This window comes from Chiloscyllium plagiosum, unplaced genomic scaffold (assembly GCF_037043375.1).
Source record: "Chiloscyllium plagiosum isolate Xiang-an unplaced genomic scaffold, Cpla_swu_hap1 HiC_scaffold_1, whole genome shotgun sequence".
Classification (NCBI taxonomy): Eukaryota; Metazoa; Chordata; class Chondrichthyes; order Orectolobiformes; family Hemiscylliidae; genus Chiloscyllium; species Chiloscyllium plagiosum.
In genome coordinates, this window is record NW_028270139.1 from 90,201,043 (window position 1) to 90,215,825 (window position 14,783).

Genomic DNA, 14,783 nt, shown 5'->3' on the forward strand with positions numbered 1-14,783 from the left:
GTTTGCATTAGTGTTCATTCTTCAGAGGTGAGGTGCGCTTTCAACGATAGTTCTGAATAAACAAGATTGCTCTAAATAAACAAGAAACCTAATTGCTCTAAATAAACAAGAAACCTAATTCTATCCTAGCAAATGCTACTAAAAGCATTGGTGTAAACCTGAGAGTCCAAATTCTGTCTCTATTAGACCTCCCATCCTATCCAGCCTAATTCCTCCCCCAGTGCGCAGGTGCAATCCCTGCCAGCTCCTTCCTCGCCTCTGGTTGGTCCAAGACCGTCCATTCAATCTCCCGGCCCCTAGTTACCGTCGTCCTATCAGGGCCGCCCCTTTGAGGGTCACGCGACCGCAGCTGTCGCCCAATCAGTGCGAGCGCTGTCGATTTCAAACTGCCCGGGCTGCCCGTGCCCCATTGAGAAACTGTGATGGGAATTAACCGACACTGAGGCGGTGTCACCGCGGTCCTGAGACCGGGCCCTGTGGGGGTGGGGGACGCCCCCCCCACAGCATGGACAGCAAGATAGCGGCGGGTCCGTACCGAGCCACCAAGCTGGTGAGTGCTCTCTTCCCCCCGCCATGCCCTCTCTGTTAGCCCTGTCTGCACGGTGTCCCCGCAGCGCCGCTGGTTAAATGTCTCCTTCCTGTGAGCGCACTCTGTCCTGCACGTTGTATGGGAAATGTCCAGATTTCGGGGTTTCAGAACTTCCCCGGTGTGGGAGAGAAGCGAAGCGACAACTCCTGGGGGGTGTTTACGTTACTTGACGCGTGTAGATTAACGGAGGACAGCCAACAGGAAATTATTACAGGCGACAGTAAAACGCAGGTATGAGACAGTGAGGACAGCAGGTCAGAGTGGAGAGAGTGGTGCTGGAAAACTACAGCAGGTCAGGCAGCAGCCGAGGAGCAGGAGAACTGACGTTTTGGGCATAAACCCTTCATCAGAAAGTAAAATGCTGCTGCTAATATATTAAAAACAAGATGCAGGGTATCCTCAACTCTGACCTGATGAAAAATCATCTTATTAACCTATACTTCCCGAACTACTTTAAACAAAAACTAATAAAGAAATCGTGTTTAACTTGATGAGGCCCCACTGGGGCTCCAAACCTTCCTGATGTCTTTCCAAATGTCTCTAAAGATGCTACACCTAGATTTCCAAAAGTACATTTTAAGATGCCCTGCAAAAGGTTGAGAGGCAAGAAGCTGGGGCTAGTGTGTTTTCATGGACAGGGAGTGGACATAAATGTGGCCTTTTGGAACTGGTAGGCTTATTGTGGAGTGCTTCTTCAAGGATGTGTTGGAGACTCTGTTATTATAATTCTTTTTCATCGCTTGGATGAAGAGGAGAGAAGTGTAATTTGGTTTGGTAATGTGGTGAAAATGAAGCTGTGGAGGGGGTCACAAAGGTTGCAAATAATCATGGACTGGTGGAATAGGCAACAAGATAGCAGATTGAGAATAATGTGGGGATTTGTAAGGTTGTTGACTTGGTAGTAATGTTGGTAAAGCAGAATATTTTTCAGTGTGACATTTGTAAATGTTGATGTCCACACAGAATTTGTCGTGCTTGTTAAGGAGCACTATGTTAGTATTTAAGCAATTAGGAAGACAGATGGCATAATTACTATTATTGAAAGGATACCAGAGTACAGGAACAAAAAAATTGCACCATTTGTACAGAATTTTGGTGAATTCGATTCTGGACTAATGCTTGCCATTTTCAACAAGAAATTTAAAAACTTACCTTGGAAGTGGTACAGTGAGGGTCAACTAAATTAGACCCTGGAATAGTGTTGAGTGTCTTGAGAACCTGTGTAAAATTGTGAATAAAAACCAGTAAGTGGTGCAGAATCCATAAAGATCCTTGATTGATCATTTTGACCAAGCTTTGTGTCATATTTACCATGGAAAAGGATATGGAAAATATAGACTGTAGGGAAATAGATGGTGACATCTTGCAAAATGTGCAGATTACAGAGGAGGAAGTGCTGGATGTCTTGAAACGGGTAAAGGTGGATAAATCCCCAGGACCTGATCAGGTGTACCCTAGAACTCTGTGGGAAGCTAGAGAAGTGATTGCTGGGCCTCTTGCTGAGATATTTGTATCATCGATAGTTACAGGTGAGGTGCCGGAAGGCTGGAGGTTGGCTAATGTGGTGCCTTTGTTTAAGAAGGGCGGTAAAGAGAAGCCAGGGAACTATAGACCAGTGAGCCTGACCTCGGTGGTGGGCAAGTTGTTGGAGCGAATCCTGAGGGACAGGATGTACATGTATTTGGAAAGGCAAGGACTGATTAGGGATAGTCAACATGGCTTTGTGCATGGAAAATCATGTTTCACAAACTTGATTGAGATTTTTGAAGAAGTAACAAAGAGGATTGATAAGGACAGAGCAGTAGATGTGATCTATATGGACTTCAGTAAGGCGTTCGACAAGGTTCCCCATTGGAGACTGATTAGCAAGGTTAGATCTCATGGAATACAGGGAGAACTAGCCATTTGGATACAGAACTGGCTCAAAGGTGGTGGTGGAGGGTTGTTTTTCAGACTGGAGGCCTGTGACCAGTGGAGTGCCACAAGGATCGGTGCTGGGTCCTCTACTTTTCGTCATTTACATAAATGATTTGGATTCGAGCATAAGAATTACAGCTTGTAAGTTTGCAGATGTCGCCAAAATTGGAGGTGTAGTGGACAGCGAAGAGGGTTACCTCAGATTACAACAGGATCTGGACCAGATGGGCCAATGGGCTGAGAAGTGGCAGATGGAGTTTAATTCAGATAAATGCGAGGTGCTGCATTTTGGGAAAGCAAATCTTAGCAGGACTTATACACTTAATGGTAAGGTCCTAGGGAGTGTTGCTGAACAAAGAGACCTTGGAGTGCAGATTCATAGCTCCTTGAAAGTGGACTCACAGGTAGATAGAATAATGAAGAAGACATTTGGTATGCCATTCGGCCCATCGAGTCCACTCCGCCATTTAATCATGGCTGATGGGCATTTCAACTCCACTTACCCACGTTCTCCCCGTAGCCCTTAATTCCTTGTGACATCAAGAGTTTATCAATCTCTGCCTTGAAGACATTTAGTGTCCCGGCCTCCACTGCACTCCGCGACAATGGATTCCACAGACCCACCACTCTCTGGCTGAAGAAATGTCTCTGCATTTCTTTTCTAAATTGACCCCCTCTAATCTTAAGGCTGTGCTCACGGGTCCTAGTCTCCCCGCCTAACGGAAATAATTTCTTAGCGTCCACCCTTTCCAAGCCATGTATTATCTTGTAAGTTTCTATTAGATCTCCCCTTAACCTTCTAAGCTCCAATAAGTACAATCCCAGGGTCCTCAACCGTTCCTCGTATGTTAGACCTACCATTCCAGGGATCATCCGTGTGAATCTCCGCTGGACACGCTCCAGTGCCAGTGTGTCCCTCCTGAGATGTGGGGCCCAAAACTGGACACAGTACTCCAAATGGGGCCAAACCAGAGCTTTATAAAGTCTCAGTCGCACGTCACTGCTTTTATATTCCAACCCTCTTGAGATAAATGGCAATATTGCATTTGCTTTCTTAATCATGGATTCAACCTGCATGTTTACCTTTAGAGATCCTCAACTTGCAGTCCCAGATCCCTTTGTACTTTGAATTGCGTGCGATTCTGGTCTCCTTCCTATCGGAAAGATGTTGTGAAACTTGAAAGGGTTCAGAAAAGATTTACAAGTATGTTGCCAGGGTTGGAGGATTTGAGCTATAGGTCGAGGTTGAACAGGCTGGGGCTGTTTCCCCAGGAGCGTCGAAGGCTGAGGGGTGACCTTAGAGGTTTATAAAAATCATGAGGGGCATGGACAGGGTAAATAGGCAAAGTCTTTTCCTGCGGGTGGGGGAGTCCAGAACTAGAGGGCATAGGTTTAGAGTGAGAGGGGAAAGATATAAAAAGAGACCTAAGGGGCAACCTTTTCACACAGAGGGTGGTATGTGTATGGAATGAGCTGCCAGAGGATGTGGTGGAGGCTGATACAATTGCAACATTTAAGAGGCATTTGGATGGGTACATGAATAGGAAGGGTTTGGAAGGATATGGGCCGGGTGCTGACAGATGGGACTAGATTCGTTTGGGATATCTGGTTGGCATGGACGGGTTGAACCGAAGGGTCTGTTTCCATGCTGCACATCTCTATGACTCTAAATGGTCAATGTTGTTACAGAGTCATACAGCATGGGTACAGACCCTTTGGTCTATGCAAACCATAATCCCAAACTAAATTAGTTCTACTTGCTTGGGTTTGGTCCATATCCCACCAAACGTTTTTTATTCATGTAATTATCCTGATGTCTTTTCGACATTGCAACTGTAACTGGATCCAGTATTGTCTCTGGAACTTCATTCCACATGCAAGCCACTTCCTTTTTTTTAAAGAAGTGCCACTTGTCTTCAATCCTTCTCCTCTCACCTGAACAATATGCCCCCTAGTTTTGAAGTCGGCCAACCTAGGGAAAAGCATCTTATGTATACCCATCATGATTTTATAAGCCTCCACAAGGTCACCCATCAACTTCTTAGACGTTTTTTCACTGCAGCATATCTCCAGCATTAATTTTGTAATTGTTAACGCTCCACTCCTGGCAACATCTTGGTAAATCTTTTCTTGACCCTTTTAGAGCTAAAACTATTTTTCCTATAACTGAGCGACCAGAACTGCACACAGTACTCCAGAAGAGGTGTTGCCAATGTCCTGTACAACCTCAACATAACAGCCTATAGGAGTTGGGACATTGTGTTACAGCTCCGTGTGAGGAGTCTTGGGATGTTCCTTGTAATGTTAGTTATGTTGTGTTGAAGATGGTGGTGCCAGCAAGGCAACATCTGCAGTCGAAGCAGGACTGGCCTGACAGTGGAGTGAGTTTAGTGGCTTCAGCAAAGTGGGCCCAGTGGTGAAGAGTTGGTCCCTGAAATTGGGCGACAGTGAAGGTCTCTCTTGAAGCTAGGTACTGGCTTGGACTTGGTCAGAAACACTGATATTCTCAACTGTTTACCTTAGTTTTCTAATTTATTTCTATGACCTGTAATGCTGTAATCCTCCCAATAAATATTGAGGTGACTAACGTTACTGCCTTCATACCTGCTACAAACTTATTTCCCAAGCCACTGATTCCTTCTCACTTCCTGACAGCTGCTTGTCATTGAATCAAACTTGACATTCTTGCTACGATGTTTAACTGAGATGAGATCTGACTGCATAACTGTACTATGATGTTTTGTTTCCATAAAAGTGCCTGATTCTGCCCTTGTCTCAGCTCTCGTGTTGTAATTTTCATCCATACGTTTGTTATCTCTAGACAGGTTTGCCCCACCTTTGCTGACCGCCCATGTTTTAGTCTATGCACAATGGCAGCTATCCCAAACTCTGCTGCTCCTCTTCTTACTTAACTTGTATTGGCTGTTGGTCAAAATCTGTGACGCCATTTTAAATTTTGCATCCTTATTTTCAAATGCCTCCTATGGCTTTGTCGTTCTCTCGCTCGCTTTCTCATCTCCAGCCCCACAGCCTTTCAAGATGTGCATTCCTGTAAGTCTGCCCTCTTGAGCATCCCTGAACGTACTCATTTCACCACTGAAGCCATGCTTTCCATGGCCTGGGTCATGGATCTGAAGTTCGACGATTCCCTGTCACGTTGTCTTTCTTGAGGCACTCCCAATTCGCCACCTTGACCAAGCTCTCATTGCTTCATGATGGTCCGACAAGCCCTTGAACTTTCACACCTATTAAACTCAGTTTGCAACAACATTTCTGTGTCTCAGATATTCATAATTAGAGGAAGTACAATAATTACACATTTAAGGAAGGACTGTTGCACATTATCAGATCACAACTTTGGGCAGTTGCAGGAAATGGTCCAGACCAGAAGTGGTTTATTTGTAATTTTCTGAAGTAATTTAAATAGACCTTTAGGGCAAGGAGGGAAATGGCTTTTCTTGGTAAAATTGAACTTCTGGGAATTTTATATTTTGCAACCTGCGGGAAAGAATAAATATAACGAAAATTTAGTTTCTAAAAAAGAAACATTTTAACTGAAAATGGAATATAATGTTCGAGCTGTATAAAACTTTGGTTAGGTCACAGTTGGAGTACTGTGTGGAGTTCTGGTCACCACACTAGGAAGGATGTGATGAAGGGAGTGCAGAGAATGTTCACCAGGCTATCGTCTGATATGGAGCAGTTTAGCTATGAAAAGAGGTAAAAACAAAGACTGCAGATACTGGAAACCAGAGTGTAGATTAGAGTGGTGCTGGAAAAGCACAGCAGGTCAGGCAGCATCTGAGGAACACGGAAATCGATGTTTCAGGCAAAAGCCCTTCATCAGGAATAGAGGCAGGGTACCTGCAGAGTGGAGAGAGAAATGAGAGGGGGGTGGGGGTGGGGAGAAAGTAGCTTAGAGTATTCTTGTAGAGAGAGGAGGAAAACTTCTTCAAGGCAGGCATCCCTTGCAAGAGGATTAGCAGTAGGGTTAAAATCAACTAGGTAAAAACAAGGACTGCAGATGCTGGAAACCAGAGTCTAGTTCAGAGTAGTGCTGGAAAAGCACAGCAGGTCAGGCAGCATCCGAGGAGCAGGAAAATTGACGTTTCGAGCAAAAGCCCTTCATCAGGAATGGAGGCAGGGAGCCTCCAGGGTGGAGAGATAAATGGGGGTGGGGGGGAGAAGGTAGCAGAGAGTACAAATAGTTGAATGGGGTGGGGATGGAGGTGATAGGTCAGAGAGGAGGGTGGGAGAAGGTAGCAAAGAGTATGGTGATTTTTAAACTAGGTGTTTTGGGCTTCATGTTGTGCTGTGAGGGGTTGATACATTTTAGTGGAAAGAGAACCAAGCTGTAACTGGAGAGAATGATCGCTCGAGTGAGTGAAAATTGCAGGAAAACTGGCCATAATCTTTCAGTCTTCCATAGATTTGAGGTACCAAAAGACTGGAAATTGCAAGCATTACACCCTGCTCAAAAAAGGTTGAGGTTAAATCCAGCAATTTCAGACCAGCCAGTTCAACCTCTGTGATGGGAAGCTTCTAGATGTACTTATCAGGTAGAATTAGCACTCACATAGAATGATGCTTTAATTAGGAAAAATCAGCACTGATTTTTTTATTTTTCACTTCCTCAAGATAAAATCAACTAAATTTGTGAAACACAACCACCTCTGGCAAAGCCATGCTGGCTATCCCTCATCAAACCTCGCCTCTCCTTGGCTAGGTACTGCCTGATTTGATCTGTATTCAAAATTGAGGCTGGACAGAGTAGATAGGAAGAAAATTGCTCCTGCTTGTATCAGTTCCCTGAAGATACGATTTTTAAAGGGATTTTTCCAAAATAAGCAAACGTGATGTAAGAACAAATCTTTTTGCCTGAGTGGTTCAGATATCGAATGCACTTTTGGGAAGTGTGGCAGAGGTAAGTTAAATTGAGGCATTCAAGAGGGAATTCCTTGTTCAAATTCTGGATGAGCCTTTTGTTTACTGTTAATTGTCGTGCAAATCTTCAGTTGCATTTGGGGTCTTGTGGCACAATGATAGTGTCGGGATTCAAGTCCCTCTAGCCTAAGACATGACATAGTATGTTTGAACAAGTTGATTAAAACCATCTGAACTGGCCTTGCAGGTAGTTCATCAGAGATTCACAATGCTAATTCCTGGAATGAAGAGATTGACTTATCAAAAATGGGTAGGTTAGGCCTTTATTCATTAGAGTTTAGAAGAATGAGGGGTGATCTTATTGGAATAAAGAAGATTCTAAGAGGGCTTGACAGGGTAGATGTTATTAATGTTTCCAGTAGTCAGGAAATATTAAATTAGGGGACGTAGTTTTAAATTTCCCTTTAAATTCTAATTTAAAACCGGCATGAAAGAATGTCTTCTTTGAGGATAGTGATAATCTGAACTTCTTTACCTCCGTTTGGAGGCTAGATCACTGAAAGTATTTAAATTGGAGGTCCATGGATTTTTGAAATATCAGGGATTTGATGGCTATGCTGAGTTGGCACCAGAGAGGAATTAAGACCTGGGGCAGATCAGCCATTATTTTGTTGAATGGCAGGGCAGTTTGAGGGATAGCTGCTCCTATTTATATTCTTAGAAGCCAACTCTGGACCGAATTAAAAGGTGATTTAATTAAGAGCTGATTTAAGAGATTGGCAACCTCAAATGGCACTGTTTCCATGGATTTTCAAACTGTAATTTTATAAGTTGATGTTCCCAGACATGATGGGATGTTATGTGCAGGTTAACTTCAATTCTTGCTTTTGAAAATGCCTTTGCTAGCGTAAATAGGTTTGATAACTATTTTTCCTCCTGACTCCTAGTGGAATGAAACGATTGAGCTATTTCGAGCTCGGATGCCCCTGAAGAAGCATCGTCTTCACTTCCGTACTCATGATTCCTGCTTTGCTGCCTCAGAAGGTGTTGATTGGTTACATAAATTCCTGAGAAGTAATCCCAATTTTGGATCTGAAGTTACTCGTTACCAGACTGTGCAGTTACTCAAAAAGTTCTTAAAAAACCATGTAATTGAAGATATAAAAGGAAGATGGGGAAAAGAAGATTTTGAAGATAATAATCGATTATACAGGTATGACAATTATTTACTGTGTTGTAGTGAAGGTTGGAAGGTTGGTTAGCTCAGCTGCTAGATAGTAGGCTTGCGCTGCACAGTAATGCCAACAGCACAGATTTAATGCCCACACCAGCTGAGGTTGCCATTGTGGACACTCCTGCTCAACCTCTGCCCTCACCTGTGGCATGGTAACCTTCGGGTTAGACTGCTACCAGTTGCTGTCTTCAACTAGAGAGCAGCTGTATGATCTGTTAGGATTGTGGCAACTTAACCTTTTACTATTTAGTTAATGGGATTTTTGTTCTAGTAAATTTGGTGGAGTTTTTTTCCCCTTTCCTTCATGTGGCATTTGTTTTTGAAGATAAGACCCACTGTCACCTGTTGAGGTGTCAAGGCTTTTCTGTTGAATCTCCTTCTGGCCCTGTTCAATTAAATAGTATTTTATGGTCCTAGTCATACCCATTTTAGCTCACATTAGTCAAGTGGCTGTTTCGATGCTAACTTTACTCCAATGCAATGACTTTCTTAAACTGAAGTTTATTGATGTATGTTAAGCATACTCTTTTGCTTATATGCAGGACTCTCTTAATAGTAATACCAACCGCCATCTATACTCAACTATTTTAATTTTTTAAGTCACTTCTCCGATCCTTTTATCATTCTTTTTGTTTGAATTGTAGAGGTTTTCATGTTACAAGTTGTTTTAAATTGTGATCATTTTTGTCTTGTGTATGTTCTTTTTCAATCAGGCATCCTTTTTGCATAGAACTTGAAATCCTCTTGAAATTTTAATTTTAAGCTTACCAGAAGTGTAATTTGGGGCAAATATTTCTATGATAATATTTCTCTGATCGTTTTACCATCTTTGACCAGGAGTCTCATCAACCTCTAGATTTGTGCTGTGAGGCAGTCTCTAATGATTGGTTTTGGATCAATCGCATTTCCAGAAGCAAGTGTTATTCCAGACTCCTACTCTATTATAATCAACTGACAGTCTAATCTAGATTGCATAAAATTCTTAAAACAAGTTTCGTGGAACATTTTGGGTAGAGGGCAAGAGGTGAAGTACACTGCCATCTCTACATTGAAAGATTTGTCAATAATGATTTTTATCAAGCCAAAAATCACCTTGTTGAATGCAAACTAAATGAAGTAGGGCAATGTGTACATTCGGCATATCTTCACTTCAGTTTATTACCCACTCAGTTTGATTATTCTGAATATAGACTGCATTAGCATAAACTACGGTGTTGCTGTGGAACCAAATCCATTTTTAGTAATGTTACTACACAGTATAAGTTTAGCTACTGTATTGCTGTTACCACTGTCACTCATTCAAAAACTGGGAAATCCCTTAACAGAATTGATGATAGACTCTAGCAAAGAAATGTGACTTACTACCTGTTTATCAATTAGAGATATGGTCTACTCCTATGGCCAGCGTTTATGCCCTAAGACCGAGGAGTAAATGTAGGACGTTGAATCTGTCATTCAATGAGATCACAGCTGATCTGATAATCAACTCTCCGTTTTTGCCTTTTCCCTCTAACTTGTAGTTGCCTTACTGGAAAGATGTCTGTCTCAGCCTTGAATAAACTTAATAATCCAAACTCAAATCCAAACACAGCCCTCTGCAGTGAAAGATTCCGCCAATTGATTACCCTCAGAAAAAATGTTTTCCTTGAATGGGTGACCTTCTAGTCTGACATTATAACCTCTAGTCTTTGCTTCCCATTGTTTTGGAAATCTACTTCTCACATCTACCCTCTCAAGCCTCTTAATTATATTATGTTTCAATTTATTTCACTCTGCCCTCAGCCCTGTGCAGTTATCCTTGTTTCGGTATAGCACAGATGTTTCCAACCCAAGTTCCTTACGCTTTACATATTAGAAGTTAGCTTTTGGTTTGTAGTCACTGTTCTCTTGAAAATCTTTTACTCTGAGATCATTTCTTAAACCTGCCTCATTACACATTGGATCCATAACATTGTATTCAGGATAGTTTTCTATAACAATCTAAATTCTTCCTCGCAGCTTCCTTTGCCAATTTGATCTGACCAACCTACAAGAACATTAATGTCTTTTTTAACATGCCCTCATTATCTTATGATTTAGAGTCACAGGTATACAGCATGGAAACATCTCCAGTTCTGTCCAACTCATCCATGCCGACCAGATATCCTAACCTAGTTACTCCCATTTGCCAGCACTTGGTCCATATGCTTTAAACCATTCCTATTCATGTACCCATCCACATGTCTTTTAAATACTGTAATTGTACCACCTCCTCCACTTCCTCTGGCAGTGCATTCCATACATGCACCACCCTCTGCATGAAAAAGTTGCCCCTTAGGTCCATTTTAATTTTTTCCACACTCATCCTAAACCTATGCCCTATAGTCAAGGACTTGCCCACTCCAGGGAAAAGAAAGACTTTGCCTATTTACACTATCCATGCCCGTCATGATTTTATAAACCTCTATAAGGTCACCCCTTGGCCTCCGATGCTTCAGGGAAAACAGCTCCAGCCGATTCAGGCTCTCCCTATAGCCCAAACCCTCCAGTCTTGGCAACATCCTTGTAACTCTTTTCTGAACCCTTTCAAGTTTCGCGACATCTTTCCCATAGTAGGGAGACCAGAATTGCACACAATATTTCAAAAGTGGCCTAATCAATGTCCAGCAGAGCCGCAACATGACCTTCCAATTCCTATACTCAATAGTCTGTCCAGTAAAGGATTCTGTCCTACAGTACAGCTCCTGACAGGGGGCCCGTAGATTAATTCCACCAATGTTATCTTCCCTTATTTCTTATAGACACCAAATGAGTGGTGTTATCATCTAAGTTAATTTCTTGCTTTTGTACTTATTCCATCCTCTATTAACAAAGCCAACTCACTTCCTTTTTCTTCCTGAGTGTCATGTTTTAAAAGTCATGCACCTCTGAATATTTAGTTGCCAGCTTTGATCTCCTTGTAATAATGTTAAATAACTATAAATTGAGAGAGGGAAAAGTGCTACAAAACCAGGATGTCCTTGTACACTGGCGTTGAATGTAAGTGTGCAGGTGCAGATGGCATTAAAGAACGTAAATGGTACATAGGCCTTAATAGCGAGAGGAATTGGGTAAGGGAACAGGGATATCTTACCAAGGGGCCTTGGGGCACTGCACCTGGGATAATGTGTGTAGTTTTAGTCTCATGAGGAAGGATGTTCTTGCTAAAGGGGGGTTGTAGCAATGGTTTACTGGGATGTTTGGACTGAACTATGAGGTCAGACTGGATTTGATGGGACTGTATTCACTGAAGTTTAGAAGAATAAGGAGATCTCAGAATCCTGTTTAAGATTTTAATTGGAGTAGATAGGGTAGATGTAGGAATGGTGTTTTGATGGCAGAGACTCCAGAACCAGGTGTTAGTCTTAAGGATACAGCATATACCATTTAGTACTGAGATGAGGAGAGATTTCTTCACTCATCTTGTCAATGTTCATATAACATGGATGACAACAATTGGATCCCTGCCCTCCCAATCCAAGTTCCTCTCTTCCTTTTCAAGCAAGAGAGGTGTTACCAAGCAGATGACAGCAGCCATCCGCACTCCCTGTCCCGGTTTCAGACAACAATATCTATCCTCCTAGTTATAGAGTCTCTTACCATTACTACATTCCTGTTTCCTCGCCACCCACAATTCCCCGAAAATTTGAATGACTCCCTGTGTCATGGTGTTCACTTATTGTCCCTTCATTCCCCACTCGTCCACATAGTTTGCAAACGTCTTGTTACTTTTGGATGGACAGAGGATCCTTGAGAGCTGCGTTGTTACTCCTCATACATGCCTTATGGCAGTCATACTCTCCTGTCCTACATTACACACCAAGTTTGAGTTAACTAATCAAAGGTTTTTAGATTAGATTTAGATTAGATTTAGATTACTTTACAGTGTGGAAACAGGCCCTTCGGCCCAACAAGTCCACACCGACCCGCCGAAGCGTAACCCACCCATACCCCTACATTTTACCCTTTACCTAACACTACGGGCAATTTAGCATGGCCAATTCACCTGACCTGCACATCTTTGGACTGTGGGAGAAAACCGGAGCACCCGGAGGAAACCCACGGGGAGAACGTGCAAACTCCACACAGTCAGTCGCCTGAGGCGGGAATTGAACCCGGGTCTCTGGCGCTGCGAGGCAGCTGTGCTAACCACTGTGCCACTGTGCCGCCCAGGTGTGTGACTGCCTCTTGGAACATACTGTCCAGCTAACTTTACCCCTTCCTAATTTAGCATAATGCTCTGACTCCAGGTCCTCCGCTTGATCCAAAGTTGCTCAAGCTGTTAGTTTTGATATATTTGTAGATCACCTTAGTGTCCAACCACTCCCGCATGCTGCAGCTCATCACTTGACCTGTCATAACTATTTTTGTTTGTTATTAATTAAGTCACTGTATCCCTGTTCTTACTGTTGAAGAATCCTGCTCTGAGCACTGAATTTATTTTTTTTAAACACACTAATATCAATCTTGTACTGAATGAGCTAATTTTAAGAAAAAAGGAGAAAAGAATTACTTACTGACAAGCTAAAGACCTTAGTTTTACTTGAGACAAGTTAGCAATAATCACTAATTAGCTACTTGGTTTAGGCAAATGCAACCAAGCACCCGTCTTTCTCCATTAAGCTACGAGCACTAACTCTAGCACTCCATTGTAACTCACGCACTCAAGTGCCAAGTTGCCTACTTATATGCTACCAAAACTAACAGCTTATCTGAGACAGTTAATGAGGATTCAGTTTGAGCTAGTTTGTATTGGGCTGTTTTTCCAATCCACCCCTTGAAAATAGTCCTGATCAAATCTCGCAACTACTGAATTTTAAACTGTAGATTTCGCTTTAATGGCAACTACAAAATTACAACCTAATTTTGCATAAATTAAAGATTTTGACACTTTCTTGCCCAGCAAATGCATGCAAAAAGTAATGTCCACAACACGAGAATAAATTTCAAAGCCCCTTTCTCAATGCATATTTTCGCAACAATTTAAAATCAATGACTACTGTGTAAGTAAACTTCTTGCATGATATATTCATTTTGTTTTTACAGGTTTCCACCATCATCTCCTCTTAAGCCTTATCCCAAAAAGGCATCTCATTTAGTTTGTGATGTGCATCCTAAATTTCCAAATTGGAGCGACTATGATATTCCAACGTCTGGACCTGTACCAGTAAGGCCTATAATTTTGGTAAGACACTTGTGGAGTTATTTTGCAATTGAAATTCAGATTTGAATTATGAAATTTATATACTGTATATCTTAATGTTCATGTGGACTATTCCTAATGAAATATTGAAAACTCCTTACTAAATCTTTTTGGAGGTTTGAAACATGCTTGGAAGTGAGAGATCATATGCTTCTTTTGTAATAAGTAATTACATTCTAGCTGAAGTTTGCTCTTCCTCTTGCCTAGACCTGAGTGTACATGTGATCTTCGTGTGGGGTAAGATGCTGGTATGTGTTGATCTTGTGGGGTAGTAGTAGTATTTTTCTGCATATCTTTAGTAATGCAGAGTCAGCCATATTTGGCTGAAACATGACTTTTGTCTTCAAGTAGTGGATTACATCACTGTTGAAAATTGGGATATTTAAGTGTTCTTCCTTATGTTGTTTGTTGAATATCCACCCCTATTTGTTTTTCAAAGTGCCAGGGCTAAAGAGCTTTGAGTGGCTGCATTAGGATTATTTTGGCCACAAGAATGGGTTTACACCAATTATGTCCTACAGGGCTTAATCCCTCTTGGTGATGGACATTGAAATGTACACCCAGAGCACATTCTGTACCTTTGCTACACTCTCTACTTCTTTTAAATTGTATTAACATGAAGTAATAACTCATGAACTGAGGAAGGGCAGAAGTAATGAGGGTTTCATTGCCATATTTCACCTGATTATATGAGAATCATATTCAGGATTGTCCAGGGCCACTTCCTCTTAAATGTATACTAATATTCAGGGCACAATCAGGAATGGTGACTGAGCCAATATCTTACTCTAAGTTAGGATAGCAAACTATTCCTTGACGAAACTAGGATGATTGTCCTACTTTTTTCTCACGTTTTCACATGCTATTGGGCTGAATCCTGTAGGGCCTGTTAGATGTCGCTTTCTATTTGAATCCAATACTGATGTTCTGTCTGATTA

At 42.0% G+C, this 14,783-nt stretch overlaps 1 protein-coding gene across 1 annotated transcript in view; it reads left to right on the forward strand.

Moving 5' to 3' along the window:
- The first annotated feature begins 424 nt into the window (after nt 1-424).
- LOC122549456 (DEP domain-containing protein 1B-like) overlaps nt 425-14,783 on the forward strand; it is a 30,237-nt gene continuing 15,878 nt past the window's right edge. Inside the window, exons 1-3 of the mRNA XM_043689305.2 lie at nt 425-550; nt 8,338-8,603; nt 13,689-13,827. Of these exons, the coding sequence (XP_043545240.2) occupies nt 506-550; nt 8,338-8,603; nt 13,689-13,827 (450 nt within the window). The 5' untranslated portion in view covers nt 425-505. The remainder of the gene's footprint in view (nt 551-8,337; nt 8,604-13,688; nt 13,828-14,783) is intronic.